Source organism: Sipha flava, unplaced genomic scaffold (assembly GCF_003268045.1).
Source record: "Sipha flava isolate LNK unplaced genomic scaffold, YSA_version1 119_pilon_pilon, whole genome shotgun sequence".
NCBI classification, from domain to species: domain Eukaryota; kingdom Metazoa; phylum Arthropoda; class Insecta; order Hemiptera; family Aphididae; genus Sipha; species Sipha flava.
Window position 1 is genome coordinate 683,692 of NW_020271745.1, and position 23,691 is coordinate 707,382.

Sequence of the window (23,691 nt, forward strand, 5' to 3'; positions counted from 1 at the left end):
ATTCGGTGACCCTCTAGGGGACCGCGACTCACAGGTCGCCCGCCACAGACCTAAGGCTCAGCCTCAGTTAAGTCTATTTTAGTAATGTTTATGTAAAAATAATATTCAATGTAGTATTTATATGTAAGGGGCGGCAAAACTTAAGTTTGGTTAGGTGTAAGTGAACGTTTGAGCCGGGTCTGGTCATACGGACTGTTCGCGGTCGGAGACAAGTTCGGAAAGCGAAAGAAAAAATTGCATTCCTGATGCACGACCATTGGGGTCGATTCAGTGGCGTATCTGTGGGGGGGGGGACAACCAGTGGAGTATTTGAGGGGAGGGGGGGGGCGATGGGGGAGATCCCTCCCGAGAATTTTTAGACCAAGACAATTTTTATGTAAGTAATGGGTATTTTATTAAGAAACAAAAATTATGATTTATTTTATAGTATTACTACATTAGAAAACGTTTCAAATTTTACACTAATTTAAATAACGCAAAATGCTAAATTTTTCATAACGTTTTAACTGTCAATAATGGTAAATGAACATTTTTTTAAAGGTTTAAATTTGTATAACGTTTAAACGTTTAAATTGAATAACGTTTAAATTATTTATAGAGTAAAATGCTCAATTGCTTATAATGTTTATATGTCCCATAACGATAAATAATATATATTATTTTTATTGAAGACCATACTTTGTGAAAAATTAGATAAAACATAAGCGAAACTTTTAAAACAAAGATAGGTGTTAAAAAAAGAACTACACAAAAGACCATTTTAAGTGGATCCGGCATTAGATTAAAAAAAAAAAAAACTACAAATATTAAGGATTCACCTGATATAAATACTACAAACAATTTTACTTGTAAATATTCAGCCTGAATTAAAGAAAAAATTTAAGTCATCCCTCCTAGAAGTAAGTCTAAATACGCCCTTGGGTGCAACAGGGGCATTTGTCTCTCCCCCGAGAAGTTTTTTGATGCCATAACTCAAATTAATTGTCCAGCTTAAATAATGTAAGTTATAAGTATTTTAAATTTTCACTGATTATATGATTATAATCGAGTTTGATATCACTTATTAAAGTATTATAAAATATCAATATTCGACCGAATTGGTATTTGGAGTGATGGTCACATATAGTCACTATTTTTTAATGTGTTTATCATTGATATCAAGTGATCAACATGAGTTCTAAGTATTTAGTAATAATTTGTAATAGAGTTTCAGATTATATTATAACCATAAAAAATTGTGCAATTAATTTATGCCGCCTCCCCCCCCCAAAAAAAAAAAAATGTTTCACAGGTAAGCCGCTGGGTCGAGTGACAGTGGTCGGGGATCCGAAGGGTCGACCGTCCGCGCCCGTCGTCGGCACCGACGTGAAAACAAACAAGTGCGACGACGAGTGCGATGTAATATTAATGTATCTCGAATATTTACACCGACCAAATTGTCAGAACTCCCCCCCCCCCGTGTGATGACATCTGTGTAGGCGTTCACGTTCGCGCGCTACAGGTACACATTATCGAAGTCAACACGCCTTTTTTAAACGTTGTTGTTTCGTTTCACGAACGGAACGCCGCACGACATATTCGCGGTTCGTCGAATTTTCAAAATGTTAATTCGCGCAAAAAACTTTCGGAAGATTAACGTTCTGGTAACGCCGACGCACACGCGTGGGAGGGACTGTAACGCGTGCGTGCACGTGTATTTGCGCGCTCGGCAATTTTTCCTAAGAACAACCGTTTACCGTTTCATGCATTATTCATGCGAACGTATTTTATTGTTGATTTTATTCGATCGTGACGGCGGCGCATTACCGTGCGGTTTTACGGGTGACCTAACGTCACCGGTGTGGATGACGTGGCCGCGTCGTTGCGATAAATCGTTAACAATCGTTTCGCGGTGATATTACCGCGCTCGATGGGTGGCTTCGAGTTTTGATCAAACGTTTCCCGCACGGTTTTCGGTAAAAAATGTCGGTGACAAACAAAGATTTTTACGAAGACGTGAGGCCCACGTTGATGTTGTATAAAATTATCGGCATAACAAGTCTTAAAAATGTGTTCTACGGCCAATTTTACTTCCAATGGGGATCCAATTTTATATGGCCAGTGGTACGTATCGTGAACCGTTAAATTTATTACGATTTCCACGCGTTTATTTACAGTTTTCACATGAACGACTGACGTGCTTATAGTAAATATATTTTTAACAATTATTTTCAATAGGTGAATGATTAATTTTTAGGAAATTGTATATAATTTATTCGGTTGAAATCATAATACGGGTTAAAAAAAATGTGGCATACTTAAAAATATAGAAATAAATATGGTTGTGTTTTTTATCAGTATCATCATTCTACTTAAAAAATGTATTATTTATTTATACTGAGCACGGGCGTAGCTAATATTTGAATCAAGGGGGGGGGGCAAAAACATAAAGCGATTAGTGTAATAACCTAACCTAACCTAGCCTCGTAATTCAAATAATCTACAGATAGACCATTGGAGAATATATAAAACGTCAAAACCAGTGGCGTAATTGTGGGGGGGGGGGCAAGGGGGGCAAGTGCCATTTTGCCTCCCCCAGATAATCCAACAGTACAAATAGTACCTTTTATTAATGAACTTTTATGGGTATTATTTAACAATATTGGTACCTAGTACCTGCTACCTACAATTTATGTTAATCTAAACCACAAAATAAGTTAAAAGACTAATGTAAAATCAAACAATTAGATATACTGTATCGCGTTAGATTCGAACAAAAAAAAACTCTGTCATAAAACCAATAAATGTTTTGAAATAATAAGTGGATCAAGTGGTCAGTTAAAAAATGTATACATGTATACATTGGCGTTGCCAAGGGGGGGGGGGCTAAGAGGGATATAGCCCCCCATGGGCCGTGTTTATATGTATAGTGTATCTTGACTATTTAATAAAATCAATGGCTGCTCGTTTTAATCAAAGGCTTATTGATGTTGTGCCACTTGAAGGACTTATTCCGGCCAATTTAAATATGTATGACGATGAAAATATTATAAAAGCTGCTAAAATATATGCCCAAGATCTCCATTATGATACTTCATCTACAATCAGAGCTGAGCTGTTCATACGGAGGCAACAATGGAGTCAAAATACTATTCAAAAACCGAATTCCACTGTTGATTCACTCTCTCATTGCACCAATCTTCAACCTAACATTAAAATACTTTTACAATTATTCACCACGTTACCAGTTACCTCTTCCTTTCCGGAAAGAACTTTTTCTGCACTTAATCGCTTAAAAAATTATTTAAGAAGCACCATGTTAGAAAACAGACTGAATGGGTTAGTTAATATAAATAAAAAAGAGCAATTCGATGAAAGTGAAATATTAATTGAATTTGCCAGAAATTCGCCTAAGAGGATGCAGCTGTCAAGAGTGGATCAAGTGACTGAACACTGAAACCAAAATTATTATTATTATTATTATTTTAAATTATATATTAATAGATATTTTTAAAACTATACTAAAATGCTTGAATTACATTTAAAAACTTGGTGGTAGATGATGGGGGGGGGGTTAAGTGTGAATTCTCATATTCTCTCTTACCTTACTTATCCAAAAAAGTGATTAGCCCCTCCCATTTAAAAATCCTGCCTACGCCACTGTATATGTATATGTTGTTGTAAATTATAAGTATTTAAATGTAATTTATTACATAATTGTATACGTATAATAACTCGAGTCCATTATGTTGGCAATAATTTATTTATCACCCTGTCTCCTCACACATGCATAATACATTTCATGTAAATCCGCGCTGCCTTATGTCGTGCTAATTATAACGTAAGTACGTACCGAATAAAAGTCGACGTTTAATAAACTGCAATGTGCAGATCATTACAAACGAATGAATTTCACGACATGCCCATCGTCCGCGCACTGGAGCAACGCATAAGTTTATAAAATTCCAGATGAAAAAAAAAAATATTTCTTTGATATTAAATTAGTATTATTTTTTGAATGATATGACTGTCAATGTGATTGCTGTATTTTTATTGTTTAATCGTTAAAAAATATTATATTTATATGAATAAAATATTGTTAGGGCCTGCAATTTCGTTGTGTAACTATTAAAAATTCATTATCAATAAAACATAGTTAAAATATTAATATAACAATCATTCTTGAATATATATTATCCAAATCAAAACTTAATATTAGATGATGATTATTTAACATTTAAATATTAATTTTTATATAATGTATCTATGTATATAATAAATACTTCTATATGAAGGATGTGCACATAATAAGTAGGTAGTATTATTTTGTTAATTATTATATTATTGTTATAAAAATTTTAATTATTAATAAAGATTTGATTCCAAGCTACAAGCATACTATTATGTACTCAGATAAAAAATAAATAAAAAATATATCTTGAAAATGTACTACAAAAAACTTATTTTGAGATCGATATTTTTATTTTATAGGACAATAAGTTAAGTCCATTGTAACTATATTATATTTTATTTATGTACCTTCATTTGGTTGTATTACATCATTCCAGAACCCTATTCTACTAAGAATAACATTCTCCATTTGTTTTTTTCGTGGAGATGGAGGTAAAAAAAAATTGAAAACTTCCGTTTAAATTAAAAAAAATAATAATAAATAATTTATTTAGTGATCCTTTGGCTTTTTCTCCCAAAACTTTGTTCTAGTTCCATGATATTATGTTTTGAACACCACGCACGCATATATTATGATTAAAATTTTTTTTTTTTCGTTTACAATCCAGGTGACTTACCTAACGCCTTGCTATCTGTTTGTGACCAAAGCTGTGACGTACCCGACGGCTACGCTGTGGTTTTGGACGGTCAATTTCATCGTGCGGGAGTTCTTAAGTCAACTGACCTCGATCTACGTGGACACACATCTACCGAAAATCATCGAGAAAACCAATCGGTTCGACACGGAACACGGTCGGCCCACGGAACAGAGGACTCGGCCGCGTTACTACATGATCGCCTACCTGGGATGCACGTTGATGCTGCTCACTTGCGCCTGTATCGATATTTTGCTGAACAAATTGTCGGTTAAAGTCATCTTCGAATCGATGTTAAGGTATATATAATAGATAATATGTTTAATGTGTTACCGGAAGCGACGCGCGGACCAACGCACCGGTTGGCAGTGCCGGATATAGGAAATATTTGCCCCCTCCCCAAGAGGCTGGACGAAAATTCAGCATCCCTTCGTAAGTTAACACTCCGGAGTCGCTGTCGGCCGCAAGAAATGCCGGGCTCCCGACATTGGCGTATTTGAGGGGGGGGGCGATGGGGGAAATCGCCCCCCCCCCCGAGAATTTTTAGACCAGGAAAATTTTATATAACTAATGGGTATAGGATATTTGGGTTTTTCCTTAAAAAACAAAAATTCCGAAAAATTGTGTTGATGATAACAAATTATTGGTAAAAATCACGGTTATCTAGATAACCGTGGTAAAAATGTACATACATTCTTACCATGACGACATAATATGTACCACAAAGTTTGTGGTACATATGTCGTCATGTAAATCACTGGCAAACTAGATCCCCATGGGTCATTAGTCCCCGGTAACCTAGTTGTCGGGGTATCAAAGTAGTTGATCTCCTGTTATTATCTATGATAGCTGAATCCAGCTATCAGCATGATTGTACATAAACGGCTATTTTTTTATATAGTGGTTGCGACTTGCATTTCATCATATTATGTTTTATAGTGTTATAATAATTAGTCATTCATTGTTAAGTTTTGCTGTCTCAATTCTCAGTGCGATATGTCTAATTTAATGATTGGTTTGGTGCATGTGTTTATTATTAGAATAACAAAATAGCAAGCTTTTATAAAATATTTTAACTACAATATAATATATATATATATATATATATATATATAATTATTTTATATAAAAAATGATTATGTTTAATTCGATTCAAAGAAAACAAATCTTTGACTTAAAAATTTAATTTAACGAAATCGAGTATATTACATAAATATATTTATTGTATATTTATATATTTATCATTAAAGACTTGTTCTTTTTCTTAAATTACATTAAAAACAAACTTATAATTCATCTCTTTGCTTACTTTTGTTGCTTTTTTTTGTTAGATTGAAAACATGGTTAAGATCCAAAATGGGACAAAAACGCTTGACTGGTTTGGCTTTGCTAAACATACATCATACTATAACTATATTAATAGATGATGTTATAAATAGATTTGCTAATAAAAAAATAGAAACATAGATTTTGTTTTATAAATATGTTGCTTTTTTTTATCATATTTGTTTAACTTAATTCTTTATAGGTTATACAGATGCAATATAAAATTCATTATGTCTTGGTAAGTTTTGTGTGAGTAGTTGGGTAAACTCTTTTTAAATCCCCCCCCCCCCGACATGAACTCTCAAATACGCCACTGGCTCCCGACAGCGTTGCGATGACGCGACTGCAGTTTACGAGTTGTGTCCCGACGAAATTATTGGTACACGAGTTGTGACCCGATGGAAAATGAGGGTTACACGAGTAGTACATTTTTGTGTTGCCATTTCATGATTCAGATGAAATAGGAAATGCATTTGTGTTTGATTTACTTTAATGGAATGTTTCAAATAATTCCCAAGTTCTTAAATTTGCCACTTATTTAATGGATATCTATTTCTTGAATTATGCCGTATTTCCTCGGGCAGAATCTTCCAATTCAACTAACAGCTGTGAAGCATTTCACTCCAAATTTAATTCAATGGTAGTTGCCATCCTAGTATATTTAAATTTATTATTAAGTACTAAAAATATTGCAGTGTAATATTTATATTAAAAATAAAAGTACTAGAACATTATCAAAGACAACGGGCGAAAAAAAATTATTTATTATTCAAAAATCAAATACATATAAAAATGGACAAATTTCTCGATTTAAATTTATAAAAATAGTATCATTTAAATTTTTACCAAGTATGTAATTATTTTTACATTTTATTTATATTAATTTTAAATTAGACGATGTATTTCATTTTTTGTTTCAAAATTGATTGTTGTGAAATGTATAAGTATATATATAATAATGTAATGGACAAATGTTTTAATTTTAATTTTTAATAACAATTTTAAGTATTTTTCATAGTACATTTATAAATTTAACTATCATAATTTAAATTATTTTTTATGAATTTTTTATTTTTTTTGGCTTATTCCAGGCCTTGTAAGCCCATCGCCGCTTCTACTACACCTTTCCTCTCATTTTTTATGAATAATTATTATTATTATCATAATCAATATAAATATATACTATTGTTATTGTTATTAATTAATACAACGGAACAACTTTTATTCTTGTGAAAAAATGTTGTCTGCTTAATACATGTAGAATACTATAATTTGAAAATGTATCACTTTGTGTACACAACTTGAGTGCATGTAAGCATCGCCACAAGTAACTTTTTTTACTGTAAACTTCGCCAGAAAAAAAACAGGTAAAATTGGGTTCATGTTAACTTCACCAGTGAAGAAAATTAAGTAGTAGTATAAAATTAATATGATATATTATTAAAAAAAAATATATAATATAATATAATATCATATTGTTTACATTAAATATTTAAATCATAGTAAAAAAATCATAACTAATATTCGTTATACCTAATAATTTAAAAATATATAGTTACGTCATGAATGTAAACTAAAATGATGTGATAAAATTTGTAAATAGTCTAAGTCTTGTATTACTCCATTAGTACACCTATTTATAGCATCTTGTAACACTCATTTTTTTTTTTGAATTTTTTAGCTTATTTATTTGAGATATGCCATTTAGTTTTATGTAAGTATGAGTTTGAAATTCGGTAAGAACTTCACTAAAAATATGAACGTTCGGTTGATTTTATAAAATGGATTTCTTAGATGGCTATGAAAGGATTCACAGGCAAAACACAAAAAAATAAAAACTGGGGGAGTTTACATTAGACCTTTTATTACCTTTTTATCTTAACCGATATTCTGCCGGATTTTACAACCATCCCATAACTTATGTAGAGGTGTTCCTGTACATTTTATTCGTTGGGACACGGATTCGTGTAACTCGAAACAAACCCGCCGGATACAACCTGTGTGACCCCGGAAAATAAAAAAAAACCCGCCCGGTAACAACTAAGTACGATTTGGGACGCGATTGGTTTGTGACCGACGCGACGCCTCCGTTTGTGCCCGCAGGTACATGAGCTCGATATTCCCGCTGCTGTACCTGCTGTTCTGCGACGAGATGTGCATGCGGTTCCGGTCGCTGCGAACGCGGTGGCGCACCGAGGTGGCCAAGGTGTTGGCGTCCACGTCGCGGGCCACGTGCCACGCGCTGGAGTCCGAGCGGCTGGCGCACGCCCAGCTCTGCGACCTCGTCGAAGAGATCCGAGTAGCGTTCGGACCCCGGCTCACCACGTACCTGCTGTTCGTGTTCCTCGAGCACCTGGCCCGGTTCTACTTCGACACGTACGTGATGCCCACGCACCGGCGCAAGCACTCCACTCTGGAGATCCTGGGCGTCAGCCAGCTGGAGTCGCTCATGTTCCTGGCACACGCCTGGATCGGCACGTACCTGGTCGCCTACCTGTCCGACGCGCTCACCGAATCCGTAATAACAATGACAAACGCCCCCCCCCCCCCAGGAAAAACCCCTACACCGTGCACGGGATGTGATACGCACGCGTGCACCGGTATTTGAACGGTTGGCGTGGGTGGGTGGGGACGGGATGGAAACGAAGCGGTTGGGTAGAGGCACCGTAGAAAGGAACTGAATGAACGCACAACTAACGCACGAACGTTACCGCCGGTAGTTCGGTTGTACCCATGTTATTATAACCTACCTTTATAAAACATCCCCCAACAGAAGGGCAACATGCACGAGCAGCCACTACCCCTTGACTCTCCTTCGTGCACCGCTTCACGTGTGTGCGTGTCCGGCAACCGGTAAGAACGGCCAAGGAAAAATAGCATTCGTGTAAAACTAATCCGATGGACAACATGTCCAAAGTCGAATTATGCGCACGTGTCCACTCGGTCGATAAATAGTTACCTAAATATGTTAAATTTCCAACGCATTATAAAGATTTATTTTCTAGCACAAACGGGTAAAATTTGTCGGTGAATTTAATCTTAAACAAACCATTAAATTACTTACTACAAGTTTTGCTCAATTCTTTACTTATTTTGTTATTTTTTTTTTTATCTTAAACAAACCATAAAAAAAAATAACAAAATAAGTAAAGAATAAGTAAAGAAAACTTGTAGTTGTATTAATTATATTAGGAAAAAATGTGCACATAGGAAAATAAATAAAATATCTAGTACGGCGTACAGATAGTAGCTGCTAGAAAATTACAAAATGCATAATATGCATAATATTAGTATTAGATGAGTAAAAACGGTATGAATGAGAATTCAATGTTGATGGGACACGGATTTGTAGCCCTGGGAATTGAACTTATGATTTTGTGTTCCAGAAATATAGCGGATATTTATATATATATATATATATATTTATAACGATAAGACTATTCTAAGGCGATGAGCGCTATTTGCGTTGGTGAGAATTAATTTTGCGCTATTGAAAATTACTTTTTACGCTGTTGAAAAACTATCGATCATCTGATCATCAAATTCATCGAATCAACAATTCTGGTTGAATAAAACTGAAAATCGGGTGAAAGATATCGATAAATAAAAAGAACAATCATGGTTTAAAAGTATATTTGAAGTAGTCAATAACATAAAAGATCAAGAAAAATATGAAAATCCAAAAAGAGAAAGTTTTAGTAAATACATTTACCCAGAAAATAGTTGTTTTGTATAATTATTATTATTTTAATTTATTTTTTCAAATATTTAAAAGTTAAATGAATCCTAAATGATTATTCACCGCCTACATTTAAATTGTGATATCTAAATGAGTATTATTGTGTTATTTATAATCATGATACAGTTTAATTTAGATGTAAATATAAATTAAAACCCATAATAAAAATTATGTTTAACAGATATGTAGGTATAGCATATACATAATAAGTACATATTGCATGCAAATATACAAAATGAAAAAAAAATAAAAAAATAAATTGTATATTGCCATCATGTGTATAGGGGCTTGTGAAATAATTACACTGTTGATAAAAATCCTTAGAATAGACCCCGCAATGGGACAAGGACTTTTTTCAGTTATAAGAATATATAAAATAATAATTATAAAACCGATAGTTCTCCTATTGATTTATTTATTTAATTTTTTTTGGTCATGTCGTCTGTGGAGTTCATTTTTCTCGATCTCATTCTTATGGCAATTTTTCCTTGTTCGATTTTTCTGTTGCAATTAATTCTATTACACACGTGCTTATTGATTATCGTGTACACATAACTACCGTGTTTTTAAGCATGAATAGCCGATTTTTCGTATCATATGGGTTAGTCACTATCCACAGTTAGACATATTGTCTGCGTTGTCAAAGTTTATTAAATAATGTTGTCAAAGAACTGTATCGATTTACGAAATCTTCATAAAAACATGGTATATCATTGAATATTTGTGTTATGGTTCGACCGTTTTTTAATCACTTATGATATTTGCACAGGCGTACAACTATTGGTCTTATAATCACAGGTGCATTAGGGCGGGCTAGGGACGGCTTAGCCCTCCCCTGGACCAAAATTTAGCCCCCCCCTATAAATATTCCATGTTATACATGACATACCGCATACAGCATACTTAACTCACATTAATTTCATATACAAAAAAAGACACATTGCAGTAAATCCAACTTGGCTCAGAATCTAAAATATACCATTAACATTGTACCATATATAAGAGTAGAAGTAATCTATAAGTCATTTTAAGTTTTGATAGGAAGGTTGTAGCCCTTCCAGATGTTGTACCCTAGTTACGCCATGCTTACAATTAGAGTAGAAGGGACCATGCGTGTTATAAGTATTTTCAACCGCATTTATATTAATTATTGTGTATTAGTTTATTGATCAAGTTGTCGGTTTGTTGTTTTTTTTGACGAGCTGGAACGATTTCCATACGATTTCAGAAAATAATTGAGAATAGGCTCAACCTTCATAAATATTCTTAGTTAACGTCTATAATGGTTGTTTGTTATAACAATCAAAAACCTAAAGAAATCGTGTTTAGTGCGTAAGTTAGATACAAGAATATTTTAATTATAACTGTTACTCTATGGGTATACTCAGTGCCGTCCTAACTACCAATGACGCCCTAGGATAACAACATTTGGATGCCTCTCCACTCCCCCAATTTTGTTGTTGTAAAATTGATTTCACATTTTTAGCTTATAATTTACCTCATATCTTAAATATGTTAAATATTTAATAATTAAGGTGCCTACTAATTTATTATTTTTATTATTATTATTATTATTAAAATAACATTTATTTTATTTTTATGTTATTTAAAAATTGACATTTCATTATCATGACTAAAATATAGAAAATTACTTTATTTCACAATACTATAAATAAAAGTTATAAAAACTATTTGTATTCATAAATTACATATAATTATGAGTTATACATAATATATTAACATAAACATTCAGGGTAAATATTACCTACAATACATTTTTTATTTATAAGACAACATAATAATAATAAATAATGTTTTTACAATTTTATAACACTGATAACATTCTAACACTTCAACATAATAATGAATATTATTAATGGTTCAGATTTTATAACATTTGTTAATTGTTAATTGTTAATTGTTACAGATAAAAATAGCAAAGTGAGATATAAATTTGTTTTATGCTAATAATGAAATTTAATTTTGATATTTTTTTGCATATTTAAAGTAATTCAGAATTTTAGTATCTCTTCGAAGTTTTGGTGCTATAATTGGCGAATACACATAATAATAATAGGCATAATATATTATAGTATAAAGTTGTATTAAGAGCAAGGGTTCCCAACCTTTTTATCACCGAGTACCATCAGACACTTTTATAATAAATACGCGTACCATCTTAATTCTAAAACTTAATTGGCAGTCAATATTTTTTTAATGTATATTTTTAGTATTCATTTATTTATTAACACTTTTTATTATTTGAAATTTATGAAAGTAAAAAAATCTTAATTTTTAGTTAAATCTTAATATTGAAATAACAATTATTTTTTTAAATTTAATGTGCTATTTGTTGTTGTTTATTTTGTACAAGAACATCAATACCAGGCTGAATAAATAATAATAAAAATAAATTGCTACAATTACAAACCCAATGTCATCGATATTTATAAAATTAGATAATATTGAATAAATTAAACTAAATAATATTGAATGCAAATAATAATAAAAATAATTATACCAAAAAATTTCTTCGCGTACCACGGGTTGGGAACCCCTGATTTAGAGTTTACTAAAAAATATTATTTATATTAACTGAAAAATAGTATTAGTCGATGTACCGATGGTAAAAAAAATTCCCTCATTTTTGTTTTTTGTCAACATTTTTTTTAAATTATTGACAGAAGTTCATTTTAGTTTTTTTTATAAATGTATTAATTTATAAGATTATATTATAGATAATAATTCAAAAAATAAAATAAACAGTCAGTAAAAGATACATTTAATTAAATTTTGATTCACATTTCTTTTATTTTTATTTATATTTTTAGGACATATTTTAAGGTGTTTTTGGACATATTATAGTGCGTATTTCAGTACATTTCATTGATATGAAATTCGAATTCTGGTCATTATGATTCACAGATAATATTCATCATAATATAAAGTCAAATCAGTGTACTATTGTAGGTATTATATGGGTAGTGAACTCATATAATACCTACAAAGTCATAATTTGAAATCATCAATTATCATTATTCATTTATCAATAATATCTTATAGTAATATTTATATATGTAATTATGTAACACATTATTTACATAGTTTTATATTTAATGATATACGAGAACGTTAGACAATTTTTTAGGTACTCAGAAATGTCAGTATAAAAGACAAGTTATTGATTACTTATCTAAAATAAAAAACTCATTTTTTCTTCTTATCATTTATTTTTATGATGCCCCCTAAATTCATAATACATTTTACGTCCTAGGGAAACTTACCCCATTTGCCCCCCCCCCTTGGGACGGCTATGGGTATACTCGTGAGGCGAACAAATCTCCATGATTTTCGTACACCGTAATCTGACAAAAAAATAATGAACCCATTCAGTATACAGTATATTAAGTATTATATTCTAAAAAAGACCGTCATTGTCGATGTTTATTAATATAACATAAAGAGGATTATTATTAAGAATAATAGTCTATGTATGAAACACATGAATCACATTATGTAAATAACCCGTTTGCAAAGCAATATTTAGTTCATACTAAATTAGACAAGTGAAATGTATATTTTTAATGAATACATGTTTTTTGTTCTGGAATCAGCTTCATTAAAGTAAAATATTTTCTAGAGCAAAGAAATAATAACAGATTTAAGAAACATACCAATATGGAAATTACCACAAGACTGCTGTGAACAGGTATATTAACAAATACATGTGTTATAGACAGTATACGAGTAGTATTAGTATGAGTGTTCATGAATTTTGACTGAACACATTACAATTATGTAATTGTACAAAAAAAAGATACAAGAGATATAACGAGTAAACTGCTTGTTATAATTTTTATTTGTGTATGATAATGTGCCTTTTAAGTATTTTTATTCTATAAAAATATTTAGTAAAATCATTATTTAACTCAAGTGGAATAAATATATGGAAACACATAGAATAAAAGTGCTATTGACTTGATTATTTAATATATGTATTTTTATAATTATATATTAAATTAATATATTAATATATTAATTAAATAAATAACTAATTATATCTTAAAATATATATTTGTTTTGTAATTATAGAAATATCTATAAATGTTTTAATTTGTAAAATGCTAACTGGTAGCTTACAGTCACAATCAAATCTAAACACATATTCCTTGGACCTGAATTTTTATTTTACAAACGATGAATCTTCTACAGTTATTTATTTTCATATGAAATGATTTACGATCGTTTTCGGTTCAAATATTCACATATATCAACTATATACTATCATTAGACAATGAATATTATACAATTTTATGAATAAACTCGAGGATGTTCATCTTGTATTTTAATTTGTTTTATAGAATTATGCAATGAATATTTTAATCGACATAAATCTTAACGCTATAATATTCTCGAAATAATTGACGATCACTAATTGAGACACTTCGAAATGAGATGTTTACTACACTTTTACTAGTTTAAACATTTTCACTAAAATTTATCAGTATAGGCATTGTACAAACGTTTGACTACTTTGATATATATATATATAATAATATGTTTACATACAGGTTACATTTTTCATGTCTCAAGTACAGAATTCGCAAACTATTATTACGGCGTCTGGTCTCTTTACGGTCAATAAAACTATTTTATCATCAGTAAGTAATTATTGCTACACGTTAATTATTATGTTGACGCAGTCCGTCAACCTGAAATCTTTAAATATTAATTAATTAAAATGTTGCACAATCGTATTACATTACAGTAGGTTTCTTGTGGTTTCGAACAGGGGCGGATCCAGATTCGAGGAACTGTGGGTCAAGCCATTTCAAGAGGCCATTTATTAGGGATGAAACTGAATTAGAAATGAATACCTTGTAAAAAAAAGAAAAACACAATATGTTCATAAAAGTGTATGAGTATATCTATATTACATTTTAAAATTAGTGATACCACCGATAATGACTTATTTACGATTAATAAATATAATCTAATTTTATCAACGCAACAAACGTACGGAATAAAATATGATTTACTTAACTTTCAACTAAAACGATGTAATTTAAAATATAAATTATGAATTGAAAAATTTTAAATTTTGATTATACATGACATTCATTTTTCAATTAACTCCGATGGGCCAACTGTCCAAGAGTCCAAATCAAAGTCTAAAAAGAGAAAAAAATTTCCAAGAGGTCAATTTTGTCAACAAATATTAACTGTGGGTCAGCTGACACCCTGAATCTCTCCCCTAGATCCGCCCCTGGTTTCTAATTGCTAAGGGAATGGGAGAAAATTCAAAACATAAAATTATTTGCGAGGTATCGAGTTTTCTTGAAATCACTGTTGAGTTGTATAGTGTAACGAAAGTTTCGATTTTTTTACAATTTGATTGGGGATATCTACGTGACATAACAAGAATCTATTATACTAATAAATATAATTATCTGCATAAAAAGTACTAAGACACATGAGTTATCATTGTTTTAAGGAATTAAAAAACAAAATAAAAAAACAATGAAAATTCCAAAACCTAATCAATTTTTATTCGATATTGTTTTCGTGTATTTGATCAAAGTAAATGGTTTATACGTTGAAGGTCATAGTTATTGACATAGTAAGCAATCATTATTTTGTTACATTATTTGTATGATTGAAAAAACTTGAAAATTGGAAGATGCTACGAACACATCATGCATATCATTATATTAAACGATTTGGGTGGGATATGTTGGACACGTGTTGAATCAACACTGTTGATATATCAAATGTATAAGACACTATTATTGCATTGTACTTACAATATTCTGGGTGGAGTTGCTTATGACATTTTCTGAATTCTTTGCATTTTGAACTATTTGTAATATATTAACGCTAAGTATGTCAGAGCCAATGGTGCGCCAGATCTTTTAACCTACAGGTTGGTCGGTCTGCGGTCAATTTTGAAGGGGCACGTATTGTTGTCACTATTAATTAGCAGATTATACCGATGCATAAATAAAACAAATACTTTGCATAGAACTCCAAGTGAATAATAAATAAAATAAATATCCAAATAAAATTATCAAGTAAATTATGAAGAAGAAGTAGTATTTAGATCTTTGTATCAATAATCTGCAACATACGAAAATATTTTTTGTAATACGTAATAATCAGTCGAAATTAATATTCCTTATAATTTTATTATATTCTCAGAATATAAGCTAGACCAATCAAAATTATAACTATGTAAATCAGATATTTATTAAGATTTTTAGATATACCAGTATTTCTAGAGCGTCGAGACTTTTTCATTACTAAGATATAGGCAAAACTTCTCAATTTTTAATCCTTTTTGAATACCTACTAAAAAAATTTTAATATTGTTATTCCCATATTTTTTATTAATCATAAATCAAGTAGGAAATTGTTAGCATATACATCTGTGTACACAAATCTGATATGTCGACAAATCGTCGTACACACTTATAACGCCAACGTTATCTTGAATACTTCGCGTGGCATTGTATTTCTGAAATGACAATGATTTATACTGACATAGTATTATGTTTCATTTGTTACTATATACAACTTGTTTATTTTTATTATAATCAAAAATATTTCAATTTACATACTATAAATGACGCATATCAACAATACATTTTGCTGAATACAAATAGTGTATGGATTCTCATAAATATAAAATAATTTACTACTGATTCTTTTTTTATAACTTCTAGAAAGAAGTATTTGATATGCAGATAAATTGCAGTTAAAACTAATATAAATTTCATTACTTATACTAGATTGGTCGACACTCCATTAAATTTAAGATAAAATATTACTAATAATAAATGATTCAATTTTCGAACCCATGCAGCAAATAGTAGGAAATTAGTATAAATTTGCTTACATGACAGTTAAACTATATAATATTTGGTTTATTATCGATTGCGTTTAATTTTACAAAACTTGATCAATTAAAATAAAACCGAATGCTAAAACTAAACATTTATGATTTCAAACAACTGATATATAGGTATATGCAAGATATATCGGAGAAGAACAGATGTACATGAGAATAATGATATAATAATCGTATATTCTTAAATTATTATAAAGTTTATTATCGTTTATGTATTACGAGTATGTGTGCATATAATATTTCTTGTTACTGCGAATTATAATAATATATAACACGCGTATTATTATTATTATTTTTTAATGTTTCGTAATTTATTTTCGTCTAATTAAAATATCAAGGTTTACTCGAACTATATCGATACATTTAGAATGCAAAAATACGATTTTTGATGCTTTTATTTCATCTGTACAATAAATATTTTAAAATTCAAATTCACGTTTATTCGCGAGTCCTTCTAATTTCATAGTTGGTGCTAATAGTTTTAAGGACATCGCTAGTCGTTTAATTTATATAATATATTTCAAAGACCAGCCGAGTTTGACGTTGGACTATATATCCATTATGTCCATGAGTATAGTTGACTATACGTCCAATATAGGTATTATGTAATATGTAAGTATGTAAAAAAAAAATGTTTGAAGTATTTTATTACTGACAAATTTATTTTAAAGAATCGGAATAAATATAAATAAATAATAGACAACATTGAAAGAAAATTATTTTGTTCCTACCATGCAATTGATGTATAAATATTATCAATTATTCCATATAATTAATTTAAAATAAAATATTCATGAAGTCATAACCCAAAAAAAATAAAAATATTGCGATCTTTCAAGCCTTACATTTTACTGGGCTTATTACAAAAATTAATTAAAACTGGTTCGTTATTGGAACTCCATACACAATAGTTCACAAATTTAGGTTTGATAAATTTTCGTGAGATGTATATCTATGTATACATTATAATTTTACATTTTCATTGCAAATAATATATTTAAAATAATTTAAAACTAACAAATAAAGTTTAAAAGATGTAAATCATTTTTTTTATCAAATGTGAATCATTAAATGCAAGAAGGGTACATATCTACATTTAAATTGTTCAGGAGAGATAAAAAACTTAATTTTTCAATTATGATAGCTATAATTATATTATAGATATTAAAATGTTATGAAAGATTCTGAAAAGTTTTAATGAAATTTTAAATGAAAATGTCAAACAATGTTTTTAAATCTTTGGTTACGTGTACTTTTTGCAAAAATTGTAATTTGAATGTACAAAAATAATACTATGATAAATATATTTTATCTCTTCTGAAAAATGTATGAATTACGGACAGGTGCCTTGTTTGCTTTAGTGATTCATATTTAATAAGGATATGCGCCATTTTTGCATTTAACATAAAATACCATGATCATTTTATTATGTATCTGTAAACCAGACATATGCCTCTTTGCACAGAACGATGTATTTACCATACTGAACCTTAATAAAAATTTGTAAAAATGTGATTTAATGACAATCATAGATGCGCTCTTTTTGCATTTAGTGATTTATATTTTTTTTTAAGTACATATTAGCGTCCGTGGGTATAATATTATTTACGTAACTAGAAATTGGTGGGGAAAAAATGAAAAATTATGACTTGTTAAATATGTATATTACTACATTCGTTTAAAGTTTCTTTTACTTAATTATTCCCAATTTATTTAAAACTTTCATGTTATTAATAATTCATTGATAATCAATATCATCTACTATATTAAATTCGAAATTTACATAGGAATTACAATAAATAAATTTTGTATATATGGAAATGTGTTGACTCATTTTTTATTTTTATTTTTTATTTTTTAGATAATTATATCATTGGCTACGTACATAATAGTAATCATACAGTTGTCGCCCGACTTGGGGCGCATATTTGTCGAGTAAATTACGCAATACCAATAATCATAAGTAACAAACACATTTAGCAATGTGATCTTACTAAACAATAACACACAATCCTACGCACGACGGCGACTTAGTCGATGCACTCTTCGGGGCACGCCCATAAAATAGAACGAAAAAAAAAATGAAAATAAATGAAAAAAAAAATAAAAAAAACACGTTGAGGAATTTTTCGTACACTTCAGGCATAATCGTTTGCCCTTCAAAAAATTCATATTTACAATCACCGTCACATTTAGTTTACCCGTTTGGATTGATCTCGTTTTGGTCGAGTGTATTTTCACCCAGGAAGTTGAGTCCAACGTAAAAGGAATGATGGTTTTATTATTTTTACACTACTATTAACTTTACACCGGTAATATTTCCCTCCATTATCCTCGGTTCCTTAGGGCGTATCCGTTAACCTTGCTCGCGATGCAAGGTAATCAGGACATGGGCGACGATGCTTTTATAAATACGCTGGGCAGCGACACCGAACAGTACAGTTCTCGTTCACTAGTTGCCGAAGCACAAGACAATATTGAAGAAATCATGAGCCGATTTGTCGTAAGTACATGCTCGTTTACATTTTATACAGTGCAATGTTATCGTGTTCGACGTTTCTTAAGTCCGGACAACGCGTCCGAACCGATGTAGTTAGGATTTTCGTTCGGATTTCAAACTTGAATATTTTCCTAACACGGTCGCGTTTTGCCGTGCCGCAGTACAATAACACCGGCTAAGACACGCATGCGGGTATTGAACCGAACGAACGATTTCAGATTTTATCGATAATCTTTCGACACGTTTAATATAAAGTCGTGTTGTACACTTACGTTTTTCAACTTTGTTCTTCTTTCGTTCGAACGCTGCACGGTTTGTCGAGTCGAACGTTCCTTAAACGTTCGTTTTCGTTGTCAGTACTCTTTAACACGTATTTCGAAGAGAACTCGCGGTAACCAACATGCGTTTGCGAAACACCGTTCACTTTGGAAAGCGCCACAAACGATTCATAGACGATTTCCACGACCCCTGGACACCGCGTCATATTGCAAACGTTTGCGCCGTGTTGTGTCCGGACGATATCATGCAAAGCGCACTCGACCGATCGCGTTGTTCGCGCGACCGTCTTGAAACCGCGTCACACACGTCTTTTTTCGGTGCGAAGAGCAAGTCCCTTCGACTAACGCCTCTTGCCGCTCTCTCGCATCCAACCGCCGGAGCCGCGAAAAGATCGAAAAAAAAAACTCGACCGAAAAATAAAAATAAACGTGTTTCTCACGCACAGGTATTTGTCGTGTTGGCGTTGACGTCGTCGGTGGCGCTGGTCGCCGGTCAGCAGAACGCCGCCATCCTGACGGACGCCCGGTACCTGTCCAACAACGGTCAGTTCGGTTCCGCGTACACGCAGGGCGACGGTGTCGAGTTCAAGGAGGAGGCGGACACGGAAGGCAACCGACGCGGTTCGTACAGCTACGTGGACCCCAACGGCCAGAGGCGCACCGTCCACTACACCGCCGGCAAGGACGGTTTCAAGGCCACCGGCGATCACTTGCCGGTCGCCCCGACGCCCGTGCCCGTGCCCGCCGTGCCCGCCGTGCCCGCCGTCCCGTCCGCCAAGGCTTCGTGGCAAGACCAGTGGTGAGCATAACTCGGTGTACAGGCGGTGATCCGATCGTCTCCGATCCCCCTCCTCCCGTTCTCTCTCTCGATCTCGATCCCGCGACGCCCTTCGATGGTCACCAACGGACCGCTCCGGGCCGGTGTTTATCGTTCGTAAAAACTATCGACCGAATTAAATCTGTACACATCTGCGCTACGAAAACGTGCGTGTTCCGGAGCTTTTCGAGCTCTGAACTCTGAGACTTTCACCCCCCCCCCCCCCCGCTCGTATCCCGCAGTCATCTGCACTTTCCACCCGGTTTAATGTTATCGGATAACGATTGTACAACAAACATTTAACATTTATAAATACGTTTTCACCTGTTTTCCCTTTGTTGCGAAAACAATTTCACGTTACGAGGTCGCCGCGCCGTTAGACAATTATAAACGGCCGCACATCTACCGGACGCGGACCAATTAACGCGTTTGTGTTTCGATTGTTCACCGTCCGCTAATGTTTTCATTGGAACTACGCACACGAAAAGCGTTTTTAACGACATACGTCCGGTTCGAGCTGACGATTATTGTACGTTTTTTTTTTCTAATTTTAATCGGAAACCGATAACATTTTATGCCGCGGCCGGACTACGTGGCACACGTGAACGCGTACTCGCGTAGTCGAGTCTTAGCAGTCCGACCCTCCTCGGTACGCCCTTGGTCACCGTAACCGCTAACACGTCCACTCTGACCGAAGATTAGGGTTGTTTTTTAAATCGTTTGATCATTTTTTCGCAGGTCCCAAGCACCGGCCGTCCCGAACCAATGGAACCAATGGAACTCGGCGCCCGCTGCTAAGCACGACGACGGACAATGGAACCAATGGAGCGCAGATGCCACAGCTAAGTACGACGACGGTCAATGGAACCAATGGAGTTCGGAATCGTCCGACGACAGCCAATGGAACCAATGGAACTCCGTTCCGACGACCGCTCTGCCAAAACAAAGCCAATGGAACCAATGGAACTCGATCCCGACCACTGCCAAGTGGAACCAATGGAACTCCGCACCGACCCCACTACCACCGTCCTACAAAGTCAACCACGCTTCCGGCAAATTCAACTTGAACAGATCTCCAGACGGTTTCAGCTACACGTTCAGTCAAAACTGATGTGCGCACCTATTTAGCTAAGACCAAAACAAATCTAAAATGTAACATATTATGTTGTTTCCTTCTGTCGATTTGTTTTTATATTTAATTAAAGACTAGTCCACGAAACAAAAAAAAAAACAAAAGTCAAAAACCAACAAAAAATTAATAAAATATATTTAATAAAAAACAAACGTAAAAAAACAATAATCGTACACGGAGTTCTTCTTTTGATCGCCCGTCCAACCGAACGTTCCTCGTAGCTGCGGACAAGGTGACCGGGTTGGGGATAGCTGTCGACGAAACCGATCATCGCTACACCACTTGCGTGGTTGGTGCATTCGTAGTGGGTTCATTTGTGGTGGTGTACGCGTCGTCGACGTGCTCTTCCGGGGTTTGGTACTCAGCCTCGGGACGGCTGCTAGAGGTAACGGGCTCTTCGGTGGGGATTCGGGTGTGGTCCTGCGGTTTTTCGGAAACGAGCACAACTCCTCCGGCGTCCTCTGATTCGGTCCAAGGGTCTGGGTTGTAGTAACTATCGTAGTCATCGGGATCCGAATGGTTGTCGCTGTTTTCCAGGTCAAACGCCGGACGGTATTGGTCGACGGTACCCAATCTTCCAGGAGCGCAATGCGATATCGCGAGAACCAGCGAGAACGCGACGGACACCGCCTGTAAACGACGGACACGGGAAAATGTAGTGGAACGATGTGATATTACGATCACGCGATTATAATATAACAAACGAAAAAAAACAAAAAAGGTACATTTGCATTTGATGAATATCTGTTTAGGCGGTACTTACGGTTAAAGATTTCATGGTAACGGATTGCACGTACGAGAAGTATTTATGGTTTGTGCTCGAACGTGATGTTTGTCCCGAGGCTTTTATACGGAAGAATGACGTGAAAAAAAAACGAGAGCGCTCGTTCAATGCCAACAGGTCGGCGTGAATCAAATCGCATATAATTCTGTGCGTTTGGCGCATTCTTTATTGCCGATTCTGAATTCAAATTTTATTTAATGTTCACGGTATGATTACGCGAAGTGTCCTTCTTTTAAGCAGATGACAACTTACGCATTACCCCGTTCAATATATAAACTCACCCTTGCTGTTAACTCCGCCGTTGATAACATATAATCAATGCAATTTTATCGTTTACTGATTCTAAAAAAAAAAAAAAAATAACGTTCCGCCGTGACTGTAACAGATGAATTCATTTTTAAAACATAACGTTTGATTTCCCAGTATGTCTTAAAGAAGTTCCAAATTTAATGAAAATATACTTATATTATATACTTTAACATTATAAAGACGCATAAACTAATCATTCGAATTAATGCGTAATATATTTTTTTTTGCATTATTTTAATTATTATCTTAATAATATAATCATGAGACAACAAGGAAAAACAAATTTGAATTAATACGATGACGACATAATGTATTGAATGCAATCAGCAATTTATAAGAATTGCGTGATTAAAATCGACTTGAATAAATCTATGTTTAGTTAAAAACAAATTTAACTTTTTTTTTAATATTTAATTTAAAACTAAAAAACTAAAGTTAAAACTGTATGAATCGTTAAACGTATAAGCATGTGCCAACTGTTTTATACAAATCTAAAATTAAAAACACTAATATTTTATTTCCACTTTATTAAATCATAACGTACTTTTTATCGTTTGTTGTTAAAAAATTAAAATGTCATGTTAAATCAACTAATTATTATAAAAATACACAGTTGAGTACTAAAGTAGTAAGAAAAATACGTTAAAATATCAAATTTCAACTTATTTACTACGTTTAAAAAGATCATTGAATCCTACTTAGTTTTTTATGATGTGTGCAAATTGATTTTCAACTTCCTATTTTAAAAACTGACTTCCGTAATTTACTATGACATAAAGAAATTATAGGAGTATCGAATGATATATTTATTGCTCTAAAATATTTTTTAAAGAATAGGAAATATGAGCTTGTAAATTATTATGTTTAAATTTAATTTGTAATAACTTAAGCAAATTTCTACTAAATTCATTATTTTCTCAGAAAATATTGAATTAAATTTTCCGTCATGTTGTTGTATTATTATATAAAACCAAAACTGTTTAATTTTATGATTGGAATAGTTAACGCATCAATCGGTGCTGTAATAATTCCTTATAATTCATACAATAATAAGTTTCCATAGGTTTGTTTTATTTATTAGCTTCTAAAAATAT

The 23,691-nt window shown here is 32.7% G+C and overlaps 3 protein-coding genes across 3 annotated transcripts; 2 read left to right on the top strand and 1 right to left on the bottom strand.

The window, feature by feature from the left end:
• The first annotated feature begins 1,845 nt into the window (after window positions 1–1,845).
• Window positions 1,846–19,039, top strand: LOC112693873. Its single transcript, XM_025569118.1, has 6 exons — window positions 1,846–2,103; window positions 4,779–5,104; window positions 8,235–8,649; window positions 13,511–13,579; window positions 14,442–14,531; window positions 18,639–19,039. Exons 1-6 carry the CDS (start codon window positions 1,963–1,965, stop codon window positions 18,714–18,716), a joined length of 1,119 nt encoding a protein of 372 aa, XP_025424903.1. The 5' UTR covers window positions 1,846–1,962; the 3' UTR covers window positions 18,717–19,039.
• Window positions 19,040–19,133: 94 nt separating this feature from the next.
• LOC112693874 lies at window positions 19,134–21,584 on the top strand. The gene is made up of 3 exons (XM_025569119.1): window positions 19,134–19,280; window positions 20,002–20,354; window positions 21,111–21,584. The coding sequence occupies exons 1-3, from the start codon at window positions 19,149–19,151 to the stop codon at window positions 21,481–21,483; spliced, it is 858 nt and encodes a 285-aa protein (XP_025424904.1). The 5' UTR covers window positions 19,134–19,148; the 3' UTR covers window positions 21,484–21,584.
• Window positions 21,585–21,614: 30 nt separating this feature from the next.
• LOC112693876 lies at window positions 21,615–22,378 on the bottom strand. The gene is made up of 2 exons (XM_025569122.1): window positions 22,268–22,378; window positions 21,615–22,134 (listed from the first exon to the last, which is right to left on the bottom strand). Exons 1-2 carry the CDS (start codon window positions 22,280–22,282, stop codon window positions 21,778–21,780), a joined length of 372 nt encoding a protein of 123 aa, XP_025424907.1. The 5' UTR covers window positions 22,283–22,378; the 3' UTR covers window positions 21,615–21,777.
• Between the last annotated feature and the right edge of the window lie 1,313 nt (window positions 22,379–23,691).